The sequence below is a fragment of the Cetorhinus maximus genome, chromosome 5 (assembly GCF_964194155.1).
Source record: "Cetorhinus maximus chromosome 5, sCetMax3.hap1.1, whole genome shotgun sequence".
Taxonomy (NCBI): Eukaryota; Metazoa; Chordata; class Chondrichthyes; order Lamniformes; family Cetorhinidae; genus Cetorhinus; species Cetorhinus maximus.
In genome coordinates this window covers 142,652,521-142,673,207 of record NC_135883.1, presented here as the reverse complement: position 1 = coordinate 142,673,207, position 20,687 = coordinate 142,652,521, and the positions used below count along the sequence as shown (strand labels likewise).

The 20,687-nt window shown below is 42.0% G+C and overlaps 1 protein-coding gene across 1 annotated transcript in view; it reads left to right on the top strand.

Moving 5' to 3' along the window:
• The first annotated feature begins 2,118 nt into the window (after positions 1–2,118).
• slc22a16 (solute carrier family 22 member 16) overlaps positions 2,119–20,687 on the top strand; it is a 143,961-nt gene continuing 125,392 nt past the window's right edge. Inside the window, exon 1 of the mRNA XM_078542597.1 lies at positions 2,119–2,240. Coding sequence (XP_078398723.1) covers positions 2,190–2,240 — 51 coding nt within the window. The 5' untranslated portion in view covers positions 2,119–2,189. The remainder of the gene's footprint in view (positions 2,241–20,687) is intronic.

The window sequence follows — 20,687 nt, the reverse complement described above, 5'->3', positions numbered from 1 at the left end:
AGGTGGAAAAAGGGGAACTTGTAGATGTGCTATATTTGGATTTCCAGAAGGCATTTGATAAGATGTCACATCAAACGTACTACACAAGATAATATTATATGGTGTGATAGATACATAGATAGATGGGGTAGCATGGATAAAGAATTGGTTAGCTAACTAAAAGCAGAGCATAGGGATAAGTGGGTCTTTTTCAGGTTGGCAAGCTGTAATAAGTGGAATGCTGCAGGGATCAGTGCTGGGGCCTCAACTATTTAGAATCTACATCAATGATTTGGATTAAGGGACCAAATGTATGGATGCTAAATTTGCTGATGACACCAAGATAGTTAGAAAAGTAAGTTGTCAAGAGGAGGTAGAGAGTCTACAAATGGATATAGACAAGTTAAGTGAGTGGGCAAAACATTTGGCAGCTGATGTGGGAAAATGTGAACTTGTCCACTTTGGCAGGAAGAATAGAAAAGCAGTATACTATTTAAATGGAGAGAGATTGTAGAACTCAGTGGTATAGAGGGATCTGGGTGTCCTGGAGCATGAACCACAAAAGGTTAGTGTGCGGGTACAGCAAGTGATTAGGAAGGCAAATGGAATGCTGATGTTTATTGCAAGGGGAATGGAATATAAAAGTAGGAAAGTTTTACAGCAGTTGGTGAGACCACATCTGGAGTACGTTGTACAGTTTTGGTATCCTTATTTGAAAAATGATGTAATTGCAGTTCAAGAAGGCAGCTCACCACCACCTTCTCAATGGCAATGAGGGATGGGCAATAAATGCTGGCCTAGCAAACGATGCCCACATTCCATGAATGAATAAGAAAAAAGCAGTTCAAAGAAGATTCACTAAACAATTCCTTTGATGAGGGGCTTATCTTATGAAGAAAGGTTGGAAAGGTTGGGCCTATACCCAATGGAGTTTAGAAGAATGAGGAGTGATCTTATTGAAACATGTAAGATCCTGAGGGGATTTGATTGGGTAGACACTGGGAGGATGTTTTCACTTGTGGGATAGACTAGAACCAGGAGACACATGAGAGGTCTACCGTCTAAGACAGATATGAGGTTAATTTTTTTCTCTCAAAGGATTTTTAGTATGTGGAATTCTCTTCCCCAGAAAGCAGTAGACGGTGGGTCATTGAATTTATTCAAGGCAAGATTTAGACAAATTTTTGATAGACAAGGGAGTCAAGGGTTAGGGGGGGACAGATGGCAAAGTGGAGTTGAAGTCACAACCAGATCAGCCATGATCTTACTGAATGGTGGAGCAGGCTCGAAGGGCCAAATGGCCTACTCCTAAATCCTACATTCCTATGGATGAGGGAGGGCACTGATGGGAGAAGGGATTAAGATTATGATGGTGAAGGGGATGGTTTATAGTGATGATGCTGAAGGGGATGCTGTTGAAGACAAGGAGGAGGGAAAGATGCTGCTAATGATGGCATGAGGGTTTATAATGATGATGCTGAAGATGATGAGGGATGCTGATGATGATAAGGTTGGTTTATAATGATGATGCTGAAAAGGATGAGGGGACGCTGCTGATGAGGGGTGGGTTTAAGATGGGGATGCTGAGGGCATGCATGCTGCTGATGAGGGGAGGATTTAAGATGGGGATGCTGAGGGTATGCATGCTGCTGATGAGGGGAGGGTTTAAGATGGGGATGCTGAGGGCATGCATGCTGCTGATGAGGGGAGGGTTTAAGATGGGGATGCTGAGGGCATGCATGCTGCTGATGAGGGGAGGGTTTAAGATGGGGATGCTGAGGGCATGCATGCTGCTGATGAGGGGAGGGTTTAAGATGGGGATGCTGAGGGTATGCATGCTGCTGATGAGGGGAGGGTTTAATATGGGGATGCTGAGGGCATGCACTCTGCTGATGAGGGGAGGGTTTAAGATGGGGATGCTGAGGGCATGCACGCTGCTGATGAGGGGAGGGTTTAAGATGGGGATGCTGAGGGTATGCATGCTGCTGATGAGGGGAGGGTTTAAGATGGGGATGCTGAGGGTATGCATGCTGCTGATGAGGGGAGGGTTTAAGAAGATGATGAGGGGAGGGTTTAAGAAGACGATGATGATGCTAAGGGGATGCTGATGATGCTGAAGGAGTGGCTCCCTACCTCCTCGCTCCGCCCGCCGCTGCGCAGCCGGTACTCAGACGCGGACCGAGGGGCGAGCGGGACGTACAAGTGGAGCAATGGCGGGCAAGACGGAGAATCACAAAACTTCCGACTTTTATCGGAATGAGGTAAGAACAAACAGAACCTTTCTTATTAAATGTTTTTTTTAAAAGGGGGAAATAATCAAATCCAATAAAACGGGAGGAGGGGGGTGGGGGGGGGGCGATTGTCGGACACGATTTTTCCCCATTCCCCCCCCCCCCACCATCGTTTTGCCTTTTTAATCTCCACCGCTTTATCCTTTATTTAGTCGTTTTTTAAAAAAAATTGCTTCCCCTCCCCCCCCCCCCCCCCGGGATTCCTGGCAGCGGGAATGCAGTCAGCCGAGTGGGAATAAAGCGGGGAAGAAGATGCTTTTTCCTCCCAGCTCCATCCAGGGGACGGGATTGGGAGAGGGAGGTTGAAATTCGCTGCAGATATATATATATATATAAAAAAATCCCTCATATAAACCAACAAAAGACCCCAAACCTCCACCAAAAATAATCAGTTTAAATATATATATATATGGAACCAAAGATAAGCGTTACTTACTTTTTTTAAATAAAAAGAAATGAAGAGGAAACGATGCTGATGGCGGTTCGGTGTTGGGGGGGGGTGCGGGGGGAGGTGTTGACGGTTGGTGAGGAGTTCGGCACGTGCCCGAGGTGGGGGGATTCTTGTGAATGAAAATGTCCGAATTTGAACCGTTTTTTTTAATGGAAATGGACCCGGATTTTAAAGGGTATTATTATTATTTTTTGGCTTCCTCTCTCTCTCTTCCCAACCGTCCCGGGGACACGGATGGTGCCGGAGGCTCGAGCCCGCCAGCGCCACGCGTTCGGCGCTGCGGCTAATGGCCGCAGGTCACTCGCAGAGAGAGAAAGCTGCTCTCGTTCTGATGCATTTTTTGACGCATGTGGGGATGGGAAGCCTCCTAGTGGCTTGCGTTGCAATCTTCCGCTCCCTTCTTTAAATTTTTTTTTTATATATATACATCTATATATAGCACTTTTTTCTTTATTTTGGGAGGCTGGAATGCTATAAACCAACAATCACAGTTGGCCACTTCCTTGCCCTGTGTGGTAGGGCTTGCCGATTTTTGAACCCGTTTTAAAATATATATTTTAAAAATGGAAGCTCGTAATCCCGCCTCAGCCAGTGCAAATTTCCGTCTGCTAATGAGGTGATGGTGCCAACCTCCATACCTTAAAAAAAACTGCAACAGGTTTATATATATTTTTTGAAACCTACACGAGGTTTGCAGTCAGTAAAGACTGGCGAGTATAATGTTTATTGAAATTCTCTCTCTACAGGAATATGTTGTAAGAATTTGAGGGCATCATGCAATTGAAATAAAATCGTGAGTGTAAAGCAGTGGTAAGATGTGGGTTCATATGCTCTTTTCCCACACAAGTGAGTTTCTTACCCAGGGTTGGAGACAAACCACTTGAGAGATGCTCTCCAGTAAATCTGAGCAGCTGGTTACAGAATGATGGTGGTGAAGGTCTAGTGGCCTGGCTCTTGTTCAGTTTGACTGGGGTGCAGATGTTTTAAAATGGGGCAGAAAAATTGATAGGGGCAAGTAAAAGTAATATGAATGTGGGCATAGTGCCACAGTAAGTTGGTGTTCCAACATGCTCTGACACTCAATGCACATACACTTTGTGCGGATCTACAGATTTCTTTTCTCCACCTTCAGCTTTTGTACAAGCCATGCAATCTACCAAAATTCCTTTTGCTTCCCACTCTTTTCCAGCCCTGCCTGTATCCTTGTGCCTTGCAATCGCAACAGCAAATTTGGGAAATACTTGACAGATCAGACAGCATCTACAGAGAGTGAAACAGAATTAATGAGCTGAATTTTATGGGCCGCCTGCAGGTGGGAAAAGTGGTGGGTGGATCCATAAATTAGGGCGCTGTGCCTGTACACCACCAGTCTGCCCACCCCTAACATGACCTTATGGCTGGTGGGGGAGGCATTGGGTAGGTTGTGTGCCCATGGCCCAATTGAAGCCCTTAAGTGGGCAATTAATGCCCAGTTAAGGGCTTCATCCTGCCTATGCTCCAATTATAAGAGATGATGGGAGAGGCCAGTGCCCAAAGTGTAGCCTGGTAGGTTTAACCCTGTGGGTTCCGGGCCCTCTTATCAATCAGAGGAACCACCCCCCCATGCCCACAACCCCACAGCTTTGCCTCCCTTCCTTGCCCTGTCCCCACCTTCCCTTGTTGGGACCTGTCAGCCCCAGTGAGATCTCAGATTTGCCTGAAGGTCCAGGTCCATCACTGAACGTCAACTCCTTGGTCTATCTGCAGCAGTGGCCACTGTTCCTGCTTGGTGCTGTTGGTGTGCAGAGTTGCTGACCTCCAATTGGCAGGCAGCCCTATGAGGTGGGACATCCTCCTGGAGGTGGATGGAAGTCCCGCCTCATTCTAATTAAAGGACTGTCGCCCGAAAAATTAAAGTGGGACAAGCTAGCTAAATGGAACCAGGCTCGCCCCCTCCCTGAAATTTATGCTGGAGTGCGGGGGGCCCACCCTCAGCGTTAAATCCAGCCCAATGTTTCAGCTCAATTGACCTTTCTTCAGAACTAAGAGTCAGAGATATAATAGGTTTTAAGCATACTGCTTAAAAGTACTTGGGAAAAGTTGGAGATGTAATAGATTTTAAGCAAGTACTTTCTATCACATCTCTAACTCTTCTCATATCTGAAGAAAGGTCATCAATCTGAATCATTAATTCTGTTTCTTTCTCCATAGTTGCTGCCTGCCCTGTTGAGTATTTTGCATTTGGTATTTTTATTTCAGATTTTCAGCATCCTCAGTACTTTGCATTTATCCTTGTGCCTTACATTCCATTTCCCAGATTGGCGTCGTCAGTCTTCAGTACTGCTCCTTACAAGTAAAGGAAAATGGGATAGAATCGTGTCTCTGTTGTACAAGTAGAAATGCTGCATCAACTATTATGTGATTCATAGCTTTGAAGACCCTTTCATTTGTACTCTGGAGACCAAAACAGTCCCAATTCCGAATAAAGTTGTAAGCAGGGCTGATTTCTGATAATAGCAGCTGGATAAGGCAGATGCAGAAGTGTAGGGAAATGGAATGGACCGTGTATGCTGGGAATTGGAGAATTGTTTCATTGACAGAGGCAGGGGGAGGGAAAGACAGTGTACAGCAGGGAGGGGAAAGGGTGGAAGCCAAGTACAGTGAGATGGATTTGTGGAATGGGGTGTAGAGTAGGCTTTAGAAGCAGAAGATGAAGATTCAACATACTTCAACAGTGAGAAGCAGACTAACTGGTTTGGCAAGTGACAGAGAAGGACAGGCATGCAATTGGCTGATAGTTCGGGCCATAGGAGAAGTGCCAATAATGCGTGAATAAGTGAAAATGCAAAGGGAGAAGAGAGAGTTGGGATAAAGAAACAGGGATTCTGATGGAAAGTGAATGATGGATTTAGATTGTGCATGATTGATTAATTTAATTTGGAGTCAGATATATACCCACATGGATTGGGAAACGACAAATTGAAATTCTGGATGTGCAAGGGACATGGAAAGTGGTGTTGCTGCTGAAGTACAGAGGAGGGTGATGGAAATATTGGAAGAAGTGGGCATGCACAGTTAAGTGAACAGTGGAGAGAAGTGAGTAGGTGTGGTTAAAAGGCCAGTTGCTGAAAGGAAACCTAACCAGTGGCCTACTCCTGTTCCTGTTTATGTTCTTCTGTACATAATGCTATGGTAACTGATAGCTTTTTATACCAGCAAAGAGGTGGTTTTTGAAGGAAAGGAGAGGTTAATGATACAAGCAGATGTGGTAACAAGGGGCAGAAACTAGGGAGAGCGCAGTAGATAAATAGAATAGGAATCAGAGCTGGTGGGGGAGGAAAGTGGAGTGGTGCCCTAGCATGCCAGAGAGGATCAACAGGATCCTGAGGGTGCACAGTAGAAATAAGAATGGGGGCATATGCCATGGAAGAGTGCGATCGGCGGGGTGGGGAAATGGAACAATATGAGCCTCCCATGTTGGCAGATGGGACAAAGAAGTGTCGTTGTGAAGAGAGAAGGCAGAATTACAGTGGAGGAATGGAGCCTATGACCAGGGACAGGAATACTGAGTGCCCTACAACAAACGGTGCTGCTCTGGCCTCTGGCAGAACAAGGGTACATGAACACTGGCATGAAGAGGATGGGAATGGTCATTTGGCACCTGAGGTGTGGGAATAAGTAGAGCTCCTGAAAATATTTGGGAACAGAATGTATGCAGAAGGGATATGGGGATGTTTGGAGTTGTAAGGCTAGGATGAATGGCAAGCAACATCATGTGACATAGGGATTTGGAGCTTGAGGAAAGTTTGGTGGGATAATAGGGGACAAGTGCAACAATTCTGGGCATACACTGGTGTATTGAAGAGAAATGGATAGAAGTCGGTATGAAGGGTGATGGGTGGGAGCAGTTGTATTGGGGATGAAGGCAGGCACCTGGGATGAGACTGGGAAGCCAATGTTGATTAATAGAACTGTGACTCAGGACTGTGGATGTTGTAATTCATGAGATGGGGGATGGAAAATACCCAGTGGAAAGGGAAGGTTGATATACTGGGATGAAGAAGCACTTGACATGTTTATAGAAGAATGCATGTCAATAAGCTAAATTATTCACATTTTTAAAAAGGTGGTGATTTTGTGGTCACAAAGGCTGGAGTGTCTGCTGGAAAAGAATATGCAGTATTTCAATTCAGTGAAGGTATTTAGTGTTTCCTACCACAGTAGTTTAACATTTCTATTGCCTGCTCCAGCTATCTTTGTGGTTTCTAAAAACGTGACTCTTGCTAATTATTATGGGCAGTTTTGCACTCTAGGATTGGGTTAAGGCTGCCCAAACTCACCACATTAGTCTGGGCTGGGATTAGTTTCTAAAATATAGAATTGATTGAACATTGTCGTAAATTGCACCACCCTTCCCAGGCAGTTAAATTTTATGCTAAAGCTGCACGGTATTCTTGATATAGGTCTGTTGTGTGCCATTGATTTGTGTGTGTGTCATTTTCTGTATCAGATGTGCTGTTAGAATGTATTTTGCACATGCATTGAGCAATTTTGATGCATCGTATAATTGAATTCATGAAAGATTTGTTTAAAAGTTAGTATCTTTACTCCATTGCTGTGTGTCTAAAATACAGTTCAGGGAAGATGTTATAATGCATTGCATTGGAGTAAATGACAGTTGCAATTTTGAATATTGGTTGTTTTCATGTTTTATTTAGTTTGCAAAGATGGGTGGGTATTGTTGGTACAGGCATAATTCCTGTGAAAAGATTGGTTTGTCAGGATTTACTGATGTTGCATTAGATTTAATGATTGATTGGTCTGACTGGCACTATTATCAGAGATGAATACGTTTCTAATAACCCAATGTGAGTAAATGCTGTGTGACAAGTGTTTTTTTTCTGTGTGTGTATATTAGGTGGAATAACAGCAGGGTACAGCCGGAGGCAGCTGTAACAACAACAGATGACTCTCAAATTTGACCCTGATGGTTTGTTTAGAGCACTTGAAAGGTCTGGAGAAATTTTGCTGGAGTACCAACTGGTAAGCCAGAGCTTTTCCATGGCCTCTGTGTGCTCTAACAACGCAGGTTCAATAAGTAATGCTTAACTGTGATTGAATTTCCGCGCACAAGACAGACATCAAGGTGACGGCGCTGTTTGGGAGAGAGCTCCACAAGTAACAGCAGGAACATGTGAAGCTTTGCTGCTGGTATTCCATGTCAACTGTTTGGAATGATACAGGATGTTGAAGTGCAACTGCATCAGCTCTTGTGTTCCTGGCATAAACATGGAGGCCTAGCTAAAGCAGAAACAAGTCCTGCGGTACTCCTGCAGTCATGATCTTGAAGAGGACTGTCAGAATGACAATGTGTCTCAGATGTTACAGAGGATGGAGTATGCAAATTTAATCTGAACCAATGGTCTAAATTGCTTTGGACTGTAGTGAGTCCACAAGTAAAAGATGGGTTCTCTAGCCTGCCAAAGTTATAACACACCATCTCTATGCAGATGCAGGCTATGAAACACTCAAGTTTCCAGGTGTGATGAGTGATGGTGAGGTTTCTTGAGAATTCCTACTTTTCTGCCAGCGTTTGATGATGGATATCAGTCAGTTGCCAATGCAACTCTGCTTAAAAGTTGTTACTAGTCAAGTCATTGCCTCAGAAGAATGCATCGCTACATCTGCATTATAGTGTCCCTGCAACCCTAGATAACCAGTGCGACGTTCTTTGCCATTTCCAACTTGCTATCGTTTAGGTATCCACAGAATAAATAAGAAGGTGGTAGCAGCACCGGGAATATCATCGTGGATTCATGTTCTAATCCTTACCCTTGCCAGCTGTGAAACTAGTCAGGAGGTGCTTGAGAGAGAAGAACAACTGATTACTTAGTAACACCTCAGCGTATGGATGTCAGTGACTCACCTGGATTATCTTGTGTGCATTACCCTAGTGCACGTTTACTGAGCATGGCAGTATTTACTACTGCTGGTAATACAACATTGGACAATTTTTACCCCAGTAACTCTAAGTGCCAGCGGAAGCATGGAATTCCAAGCTTCTTTTAACTTTTCAACAAATCAATCCATCGGTGGATGAATTTCCATATCCACTTTTTAAGCTTTTGATTCATTTACTACCGCACTGAAATAAAACTTGTGATAAATATCAAAACTACTCGTATGTCAAAGTAGATTTATATTAATGTGAAACACAAACTACTAAAATAAACACCACTTTAAAAAGAATTAAACAATTTAATTTCTGTCTCTTTTTCTGATTCACTTCTTGTGATTTTTTTTTTAATCTTTGATTCATTTCTAATACTTATACTTTCTGCTGTAAGGTTCCACCATCCATTTGGAGGTGAGACCTAAGATTGAATAACATGACAACTAACTGAACTGATTGCAGAGGGTACTTTTCTAGCTACTAACTACTGGAATTCTAAAAATTGATGTGGTCATATAAATGTGACTCGCTTAATTTTAACAAAAACAGATTTTTGAAAGTTTCTGATCACAAAATAACAGGCAATGATGAGGAATCATTTAACAAAAATCAACAAATTATATTCCTCAAGGGATATAAAATGTAGCAATCATGAAATGAACCTGGAGTTCACCATAAGCATCCATCTAGAGCAGAGCAAAGACACAAAACCTGAAACAAAGTTAAAGCACTTCAAACAGCTCAAGGGGAAGAGAAAGGGGATGGATCCAAAGGAGGTCATCCATGTCCTCCGTCAGGAGGAATATTTATAGTCTGGATAGGAAGCCATAAAGGTGAAAAAAAATCAAACCAACCATCAAAGGAATGGTGGGAATTAACCAAAGAATAAAACCCAGAGTCCCCCCCCCTCTAGATAATCCAATAGTGACTAATTGTCAATGAGTCTGGAACACTGCAATCCCACTAACCCTACTTCATCCATTGATCTTGTGTTGGTGAATGAGAAGTTTAGTAAACTAAAAGGAGTATATTACCTTCCCCTAATATTCTCCCACCTGATAAAGACCAGGCTACAATATGCTCAAAACACGAAGGTCACCACATGACACATGGGGAACTATGTGGTGTCCCATACCATAAAAGGGAATTGGGCCCAATTAAAATAGTCTTGTTTTGAATTTTCATAATATTGTTGGACCTGTGGGCAAACCCACAAACCTGTAGGAGATGGTACCTACATAATTATAACCCTTGCAAAGCTATATTAACTTTTTGTGCAACAAAAACAAAAAGTTGCAATACATTCCTCCCATTCATGTTTTAGAAGCCTGATTTGACCCTCAATAAATTACTTAAGGTGCTCATAGATGAAATCCAACACATTGATAAATCAATTTTGAAATAATTAGAAGTGGAATCTCTCAAATATAAACCAAAATAGTGTTTTGTACTCTTGGGGTGGTGGGAGAAATATCTACATGCACTATATGATCATCGGTGTTTTAATTCTTGTATTTATATTAGAAGGAAATGGAAGAAAATACATTTTTTTCCAGTCAAAACAAAATGTTTGTAGTTAGAAAACTTTTTGGGTTTATTTGGATTGAATCAACACATTTTGAAAGAAACAAAGAAGTTTCAGCATACCAATTTTAGAAGGAAGAAGTATAATACTTTAATGCTTATAACTTTTTTCATAAAGTTTAATGTGCAACATTAGCTGCACCTTTGGTGCTTCCTTCCTTGTAGAATTTCATTCTACCACCTGTATCTGACGCAGCCAACCGAAGCTCTGCTCTACGCTGATGATGACTGTGGCTACAAGAGAAGATGAATGGCTCCCTGTACCACACAGGGAAAAGCAACTGCATGTGTCACACTAGAATTGCAGTGCACCAAACGATGTTGAGTTTTAGTGGGTTTGACACTAATTTTGGGGAAGGTAATTATTGCATTTAATCAGAAAGCAAACACACATATTTAAAGAAGAGCTTAATACCTCTGACTCGTACTTTTTCACAAATATTGCTTATGTTTTGTGCTAAGTATGAATCTGATATGAATTGTACAACTGTAGGACTTTGATCTTTCACTTAACTGATGCATTATACTTTTAAACAAAATGTAATTTTTAAAATTGCCAAGTGTGATTACGTTATTTTGTATACTTGATTTATAGGAGCAGAATTTTACTATGAATACAAATCACATGTATTGTACATAACACATTGAAGGTAGCTAGCTTATGTGTCAATGTATGTATTTTGAAATCAGGGTGGGAGTACAAAAGAACGTCAAAACACTTCAAAAAATGAAGGCTCAGGAGTGTGACTAGCTACTAAGCTGCAGTTTTTGTTTTAATGTTTAAAATTCTGGAATGGTAACTAGTTACCAGGATAAAAGAAAAAAAGAGTTGTATGCCGAAGCAATTAAAATTGTTTGTTTTAAAAAGTAAATGTATTGCATTGTGTTGCATAATAAAATAGTAATTTTGCTGTCAGTTTCCTTATGTAATTTGTAGATGTACAACAGTGTGAATCACATTCCCTGGAGCCAAGCTCCAAGGCAATTACCTCTTAAGATCTACATTATCTTACAATCCCACAAGAGTGACTGCAAAGAAGAAGGATTGTGACATCTGTATACACTATGGAGGAACGTGGCCTGATGCTGATTAGTATAGTCAACAGACTTTGATTAGCCTATTCTCATATCCCAATGCAAGACTACAATTTTGCATCTGATGTAACGTAAGCTTTATAGTTCTCATACCCTTGTTTCCTGCCGGCTCTGCTTTGTGCTATGATAGGGGTGGGAAGCTTCTGACTCCTATGATTTATTTACTTCCTGTATTTCATGTAGACCTTCAGATCTGCCTTTTGTGAGATCTCAGCCACTGATTCTTGGGATTTGCCTTCATCAATCACAGCAATAACTGCTCAATCTTTGAACCAGCCACTTGGGGAAAAGTCCTGCAAAATATGGAGACGATAAACCAAAATTACTTCATTTTTGGTTTTGTCTATCACCACATCTCTTTGCGGGGTAGGAACCTACCACTTCATTCTATATCTCGCGAATGTTGTATTATGCCAGTTATGTTACTTTACTGCAGTTTTGATGGTGCAGTGGCTTCTTGGTTGTAGACCGAACACAAAGGTACAAAATAAAAGTGAACAAGTACATAACGGAGTGTGTAAAGACACCTGGAAAAGGACATCTCATACTGGTATAAATACTGCTGGTGCAATGTCTTGCCTGTACTTTTTTTTTAAAAAAAGGTAAGTTCTTAAAAGTTAAAAGCAAAATTTAGTTTCCCACTGTGCAGCTATTTGTATTTTAATAATTGAAAAGAGCTGACTCCCTCCCCCTCATTTCAGCTATTAGAAATTACTGAATAAGTGGGGAGATCAGCAAGCAAGTCTTATATGTGTTTGTCACCATATGTGAAGCTCTGCCTTCCCTGACTTCAGTGTCAACAAGCTACTATATATTGCTTCCTTCTTGTACTAGAGGACATGACCAAACTATCCTTCAATGCAGTATGTGTGTCGAACATGCTTCTACCTCTCTACCCATTTCTCACTTCTATCCTTTTATGTTTCTCTCCTCACCTAACTTTCTATCTGCTTTCTTGAAGACTTGCTGGGTTTTGGCTTTCAAAATGATGCCATTTTTCCCCTCTTGCAGCATTAAACCTTTGTACCTGGCCAGGGTGAAACCAGACTAGACTACTGGGAATTGGTCGTCCTATTGAAGACTAAATCAGCCATTCTGAAACAGTTTTAACACCTACCTCAGGTGTTGAGAATGGATGAGATTACTTGCTGATTGGCAGCTATTTTAATTGGTCCTGCCTTCTGAATTTGCTTTGTTTTCTGGGGAATTGAACTCCTTAATTTTCTGAAATCCTTTTTCCTCCTGCTAGACTAGAAAGCTGATAATTGTTAGCATGATCTTTGCAGGAAGGAAACATTTTTTTTTACTATTGAAATCAGGGTTTCCGGGACATCTGAGACCTAGGGTCCCAGAAATAGGATTTTAATCCAAACATGCGATTATCGGATTATATGGGGTTTCCTTGAAAATGTTTACACACTCTCACAGGCACCCAGAGACTTATGTCCGAAGATCAGTGCCAGCTATCTGTTGAAGAGCTGGATTATTACTGCAAAAAAAGCATCATTCACGTACAACAGAAAATTTCTGCTACTGTGTCAACAACGACAGAAAAATGAAGCTGCTCATGGTAGTTATCTGCCCAGCTGCCTCCCAACAGAAATCCTAAGTCACAGACACCTTGCAGCGTTTAGGGACCCTGGTTCAAAAACCTATAAACTAGGTGCATTTTTATAGATGTGAACATAGAAATGATAATACCTCCTTAGTGTTAGGAGAGTTTAAACAAACATTTCAATGCAATTTGTTTTATATAGAAGTCATGCAAATAAAATGCATGTATAACTGAAGATTGATGCTTGGCTACAAATTTTCTAGTGGAACATATATTAATCAGCTCTGGTACATTTGGTATATGATAGGAGAGAGCAATCTGCATGTAGCAACAGTGAATCAGTTTTGCCTGGTTTGAAATATTCAATATCCAGCTTTAACCTATTATTCTTCCCTTCAGCATGTGATATAGGTTTTTGGGGATGTTCCTCTTTTTTCCTGGCTATGGTGCAGGCGGAGGGGACCATACTGGTAAGAACTTCTGTGTTCCAGTTGTACTAAGAATTTTGCCTTTTACCTTTACCGCCTGCTGAATTTTGAGTAAGACCTGAATGCAGGTGCTTAGGTGGGTTTCTGGAACTGGCACTAATACAGTGCAATGGATTGACAAGTTGTAAATTGAACTTACACAAACGAGGGAATGTTGAACAGTAACCCAAAAGATAACTTGTTTTCTGGTCTATCTATTGCTTGATCATCTTCCCCTTCACCAGAACTTCATCCCAAAAGGGTTGTTGTAACCTGCTGCAGGTCTTAAAACCTGTTGCATCCAGTGAGTACCTACAACATTCAGCCCACCAGATACACATGTTTTTGTACCTCTAGCCCCTGCAGGTATTGCTGTTGCCATTAGCTGTTGGTGTTCAACCTGCTTTTTTCTCTCCACCAATGTGACACAATGGAATGCTATTAAGATGTAGCCAAGCCAAGCTCTATTCTGCAGGTCATGGACTCCATTCACTTGTGCAAGGTCGCCTCATTATACTGTTCCTTTGTTTTGTTGAAGGAGCAACACTAAATCTTGGCATTGGTAATTAACCAATGTGGGAACAGGCACATAAGATAGCTTCTGTAAAGGATTGGCATGGGAGAGTGTATGTGGCTGTCGTAGGAGAATGGGAAAAGTCAAAAAGATATTTGTAATTGGACTTTAGGTTTCACTTCAAATCTTCATGCAAACCTCTCTAGTGCCTTCACTCTGTGAGATATTATTTACAAATGAACTTCAGAAATTTGGAGGATAGCTATATATATGTAGAATATAAATGTATGTATGCGGGAAATTTCTATAAAGAGAACAAATAAAGAACTCTTCTAATGCACCAAATCCTAGTGTGCAAAAAACCTTTTAGGCCTAAATTGGAACAACCTTTAGTTGTTATTCACGGCATCCACCAACCAGATAATTGGTGACTATAAGAAATCTATGTGTAGGTATTTCAATGAGATTAGAATCAAGATTGCGTACCTATTATGAGGTGTGAATCTAGTCTAGTATTTCACCATAATTTTGTGAGGGGCTAATTTCTTGAGCAGGATGCTATGGAAAGGTATGAAAATATTGGGGGCTACTGTTTTCTCAGAATACTGGGCAATGAGGGGCTCATTTTACTTTTGCACTCTTGAAATTATGAGCATCATACTTTGACCTTGTACTTTGAAGTCTAATTAATGACTAGTACCATGTTTTTGTGATTGAGATGCTGGAACATCATCTTGTCTTATTTCCGTGAAGGTTGACACAATTGTCATGGCAGCAGGAATATTAATCTAGTTATTTTTTATTCATTCTTGGGATGTGGGTTTCGCTGGCTGGGCCAGCATTTATTGCCCATCCCTAGTTGGCCTTGAGAAGCTAGTGGTGAACTGCCTTCTTGAACTGCTGCAGTCCATGTGGTGTAAATACATCCACAGTGTTGTTAGGAAGGGAGTTCCAGGATTTTGACCCAGCAACAGTGAAGGAACGGCGATATATCTCCAAGTCAGGATGGTGAATGGTGTGATGGGGAACTTCCAGGTGGTGGTGTTCCCATCTACCTGCTGCCCTTGTCCTTCTAGATGGCAGTACTCGTGGGTTTGGAAGTTGCTGTCGTAAGGAGCCTTGGTGAATTCCTGCAGTGCATCCTGTAGATGGTACACACTGCTGCTACTGTGCATCGGTGGTGGAGGGTGTAAATGTTTGTGGATGTGGTGCCAATCAAGTGGACTGTTTTGTCTTGGATTGTGGCAAGTTTCTTGAGTGTTGTTGGAGCTGCACTCATCCAGGCAAGTGAAGAGTATTTCATCACACGCCTGACAGGTGCCTTGTAGATGGTGGACAGGCTTTGGGGAGTCAAGAGGTGAGTTACTTGCTGCAGGATTCCTAGCCTCTGGCCTGCTCTTGGAGCCACAGTATTTATATGGCTAGTCCAGTACAGTTTTTGGTTAATGGACAGTTAGGATTTGACTTATCATTTCATGTGAATGGTCAATTAGGATTTGACTTATCACTTCATGTGAATGGGCATTTTTGCTGGTTTCCATTTAATTGGAACAACACTGGTTGATTAGCCAAATAATGTTGTCGCTAAATTTTCAAGTAATGGGAGTGTGAATTTTTCGCACCATGTGTACCTGAAAGTACCCCGCACACTGTTAATTTACAGATATTGCCTTTCCAAAGGAAAGGACTTGCATTCTATAGCGCCTTTAACAACCACAGAGCTCCCCTGCTCTTTTTTGAATAGTGCCATAGGATCTTGTACTCAACCTGAGAGCATATGAAGGCTAAATTTAGCATCTCACTTGAAAGACAGCACTACTGACCAGTGCAGCGCTAGGTCACTACTGCACTGAACTACTATTCTAGTGTATGTTCTCACATCTCTTAAGTGGGGCTTGAACTGTTGTAAAGTTTAATTTCATTATGCTGCAACAAACCAATATGCCAGTACTGCACTGAAGTGTATGTTTGGATTATCTGCACAAAGACTTTGAAAGTGGGACTTTAACCATAACTTATTGACTCAGGCAAGGGTGCAGCCACACAAAAAGGCTAATGGCATGCTGGCCTTTATCTCTATCTGATTTCAAGTCAAAAATGAAGAAGTGATGCTTCGATTCACATTGTTTGTCAAACCCCCATCTAGAGTACTGGGTTCAGTCTTGAGCGACAAACCTCAAAGATATAATGGCTTTGGAAAGAATATCACGCAGTTCACCAGAATGATGAGTGTAAGGCCTTTAGTTTAAAAGGCCCAGGGCTGTTCTAAATGAGGAGTTTAAAATGATAGCTACTTAAAAGGTAAATGGGGATAAATTATTTCTCTTGTTGGGGAAATTCAGAACAGGAAAGCATAGGCCTGGGTTTTCATCCTCAAGATGCGTAGGTAGAGTTGGGAAAATTGGGCCAGCTGACCCAGGAAAAAGTGCGGAGGCAGTTACAAGAGCTGCTGGGTGTGGAGGCAGGTTATTTAAAGGGCCCGCCTCAGTGCCGTGGGTCTTTGTCCCAGCTAAAATAAAAACAAAAGCTCCTCCACCTCTCACCCCTCACATACCCTTCACCCTCCAAATGCTCCTCATTATGTATTCTTGGCTGAAAGCCCAGACAGCTATGAGAATAATAGAACACCTACTCCCCAGTATTTGATTGACAACTCAGGGTCTTTGATCTCTGCAGTTAATTTCACAATATTTGTTTACACAAGTTAAGTTTCAAGGGTTTGTGGTTTTTGAAACTTTAAAGGGCCTGGATGATTGACAATTTTATTAGTTTGTACTTCAGACTTTTTCAAACATAAGAGAAAGTCCTCAATGAATGACTTTTCAAGGTTTTTTTACACGTACAACTTTCACCATAGGGTTAATTGGTTCGAGAAAGTGTATAGTGGGTCAATGGGCATGGAAGTGCCACAGCTTGGCATAGGTGGCTTGAGGGGCCATAGGAGGTGGGTGGAAGGGCAGAGTTTGGCAAAGGGTTCATGAGGGGGAACTTTTGAACTTGCCTTTTAAAAGGGTCCATGACTCCTCCAAGGGGCCGTGAACCACGACTCTTTTAAAAACCTGGCCGGACTCCATGAAAATTGTGGAGGAGTAGGAGATACCTATCTCCGCAATGGAGCTGGCCAGGTTGGAAATGCTGGATGCGGACTTCTGACAGGAACCTACCTGCACCCTTTAAAGGAACTCCCAAAAATTGCACAGCTGGGAATGAGGTCGTGAATCCTAGAATTAGGACCCCCCTGCCATTTTTAAAGAGCCCCCAAGGCAACTCAACTCAGTGAAAATCCAGGCCATAATTTTAGAATTAGAGCTAAATCATTAAATCACAAAGCCCTTTTTCAAAAAAAAAGGTAGTGTTCCCCCAAAAGACAGGATATTGGGCCAGAATGATAGATTTCAAGACAGATTGATAAATTTTTGTTGGATAAGGGTATTAGAGATATGAAGCAAATGCAGGTAAATGGAGTTGAGATCAGCCATAATCTAATTGAATGGCAGAGCAGGCTATAGAAAAATGAATGGCCTGCTGTTCACTGAACCAAGGCTGAAACCTTTGTGTCTGGAAAGTGTGCTGTTTGCCTTTTAGTGATAATAGCAATTGAATTGGATGAATCAACAGAATCACTGATGTGTATTGGCTTAAATACTGGTTTTCCTAAAATAATAATAAACCTATGGACAGTAATGATTAGTAACTAGTTCCTCCGATTGAACTTTTAAGATGAAGTAGCTGATAGAATTGTCCCAAGAATTTTGGCCTGAATTTTTCACTTGTTGGGCCTGTGTGATCGGTGGGCCCGGGAGCGGACGGGAAACGGGCCCCCGACCGCAATTGGCCCCAGACCGCGATTTCACGCTGGCTGGCCAATTAATGGCTTCCAGTGAGCTCCCTGAAGGTAGACAGCTACCTCGGGGAGCTGCAGACCTCCACAGGATAAATGAAACAACAAAAATATTGCAAAATATGTCCATGCAGCACAATCATGCACCTGAAAACATACCTCATTAAAAAAACAGGCCCCAGATATCTCTTTTTGTTCCACCACAGGTATTTCATCCCGCCCTGGATTGAGGTTTGAGCAATAATGTAAAGGCCGCCTGGCCAATTGGACCGTCCACCAACCATAAAAGTGGACGGGCCATGAAAAATCACGTTCAAGTGCCTGCTTAATGGGCTTAATTGCCCATTTAATTGTCGGCAGGCGCGCTTCTGACTGCTGCGTGTGCCCGCCAACGAGATATCACGTGAGTGCACGATGACGTTGGGATGTTTGCCCGACATCACCTCATGCTATTTCACAGCCGGACAGGTCAGGCGCGCACCTGCCCAAGGGATGTAAAATTCTGGCCTTTGTCTTTGTGGGATTCAGGGGTGTATGGCAGAGAGCCACATATAAATCGGTATTCCATTTGATTTGTATATATCATGTAGTAGATATTAACTGGTATGGTGCGCTCACCACTTGCGTGTCAAAAATTCTAAGAACAGCTCTTCCCCCAAACAAAATTCAAGCAGTACAAAGCAGTGAATAGTAAATACAAGTGCAAATAGTTTCTGATCTTCCAACATCAAGGGGCTGTGTGTGTGTTCCATGGGTTACAAATTGGACTCCTGATCTATGTCATCAGGCTTTCTAGCGTGCAGTTCTGGTGGCCATATTATAAAAAGGACATAGATGCACTGGACAGAATCACAGAATTTTAATTGCACATTCGACCCATCGCGTCTGCACTGGCTCTTCAAATGAGCATTATGACCTAGTTCCATTGCCCTGCCTTTTCTCCCCATACCCTTTCACTTTGTTTCTATTCAAATAATCATCTAATGCCCCCTTGAATGCCTCAATTGAACCTGCCTCCACCACACTTCCAGGCAGTGCATTCCAGACCTGAACCACATGTGTGTAGAAGTTTTTTCTCATGTCGCATTTGCTTCTTTTGCAAATCACTTTAAATCTGTGCCCTCTTGTTCTTGGTCCTTTTACGATCGGGAACAGCTTCTCTCTCTTTACTCTGTCCAGCCCCCTCAAGATTTTGAACATCTTTATCGATTCTCCTCTTAACCTTCTCTCGAAGGAGAACAGTCCCAACCTCTCCAATCTATCTTCATAACTGAAGTTTCTGATCCCTCGAACCATTCTTGTAAACCTCTCCTGCACTCTCTCTAATGTGTTCACACCCTTCCTATAATGTGGCACCCGATACACAATACTCCAGCTGAGGTCTAACGAGTGTCTTATATAAATTCAGCATAACCTCCTTGCTCTTGTACTCTATACCTCTATTAATAAGGCCCAGGATACTATATGCTTTATCAACTGCTCTCTCCGCCTGTCCTGCCACCTTCGATGATCTATGCATATATATATAGCCAGGTCTTTCTGTTCCTGCACCCCCTTCAAAATTTCACCCCTTATTTTATATTGCCTGTCTATGTTCTCTCTACCAAAATGCATCAGCTCACACTTCTCCCTATTGAACTTCACCTGCCATCTATCTGCCCACTCCACCAACTTGTCTATGTCCTTTTGAAGTTCTACACTGTCGTCCTCACAGTTTACAACACTCCCAAGCTTTGTACCATCCGCGAACTTTGAAATTGTCCCCTGCATACCAAGATCTAGATCATTAATATATATCAGGAAAAAAGGCAAAGATCCCAATATCGACTCCTAGGGAACCTTCCTCCAGCCCAAAAAATATCCATTGACCATTACTCTCTACTTCCTATTTTTCAGCCAATTGGCTGCAACCTGGAAACAGAAGAAAAATACTGATCAGGCCCTACCATTAAATTTTGGCAGGACCTTCTAGAAACTCCACCCGCTTTGCTGGGTTTTGTGACCTGAAACCTTACCCCCCCGCCCCACCTCCACTCCCTCCTGACCTGAGTAAATATCCAGCTCTTAGTGTCTGAAGTTGATATATTTAAGCACATGCAAATGAAATCTAAATTAACAAGTCTCCGCTCCAGGGTTAAGCTATATTTTAGGTTGATGGTGTGGCATTGTAGGAGATGCCATCTTTCTGATGAAATATTAAACAGTGGCCACATCTCAGGGGAGAACGTTCCTCCTCAGAAGAACAGAAGATTCTGTGGCATTTTTGAGAAGGCAGTGGCTCTCCTAGTGTCCTGGGCAACAGCCAACATCGACAATGTCAGGGGAGGTCAGAGAGCTGAAGCAGATCAGAGACTAGGATGAGGGGGAAATTGTCTATCCCCTGTTCCTCCTCCTTTAAAACATGAAACAGGCTGGTTGGGATTTAGATTTGTAACATTTTAACATCCCATCTTACCCAATCCTGTCCATTTTTGGTGGTTAAAATTGTTCCTATCTGATAACCCACCTTTGGATAGCAAGCCCTGGTTCATTTTATGATCAAGAAGCAGGAATAGATTGTTTGCTCTATTGCTTTGCAACTCACTTCTGGTGTAGATCAAGTGTCTCAAGTGTCAATCTAATGCAGTCTCTAATGTCCTGAGCTCTACATTGATCAATGTTTCAGAAAAGACTGAATTGTCTATCACTGCTAATACCCATATTGATGAAACAGGATGTTGACCAGTAGTATATTTCTTTGCAACCTTTATCAATATTGTGTTACTCCAGTTCTTTGATTTCCATGGAAAGATAATTACCTAAATTGCTAAATGATTTTTCTTTTGTGAAGCAGTGAATTGCCTTCCTGTAGTTTTCTGTCATTCCTTGGACCTTTCAAATGGATCAGATGGAGTCAGTGCTCTGATTTTATTAGCCTCAATTTGAATAAAGCATAAATCATGTTTGAAAGTAATGCAGTGTACTGCTTATCTAAACAT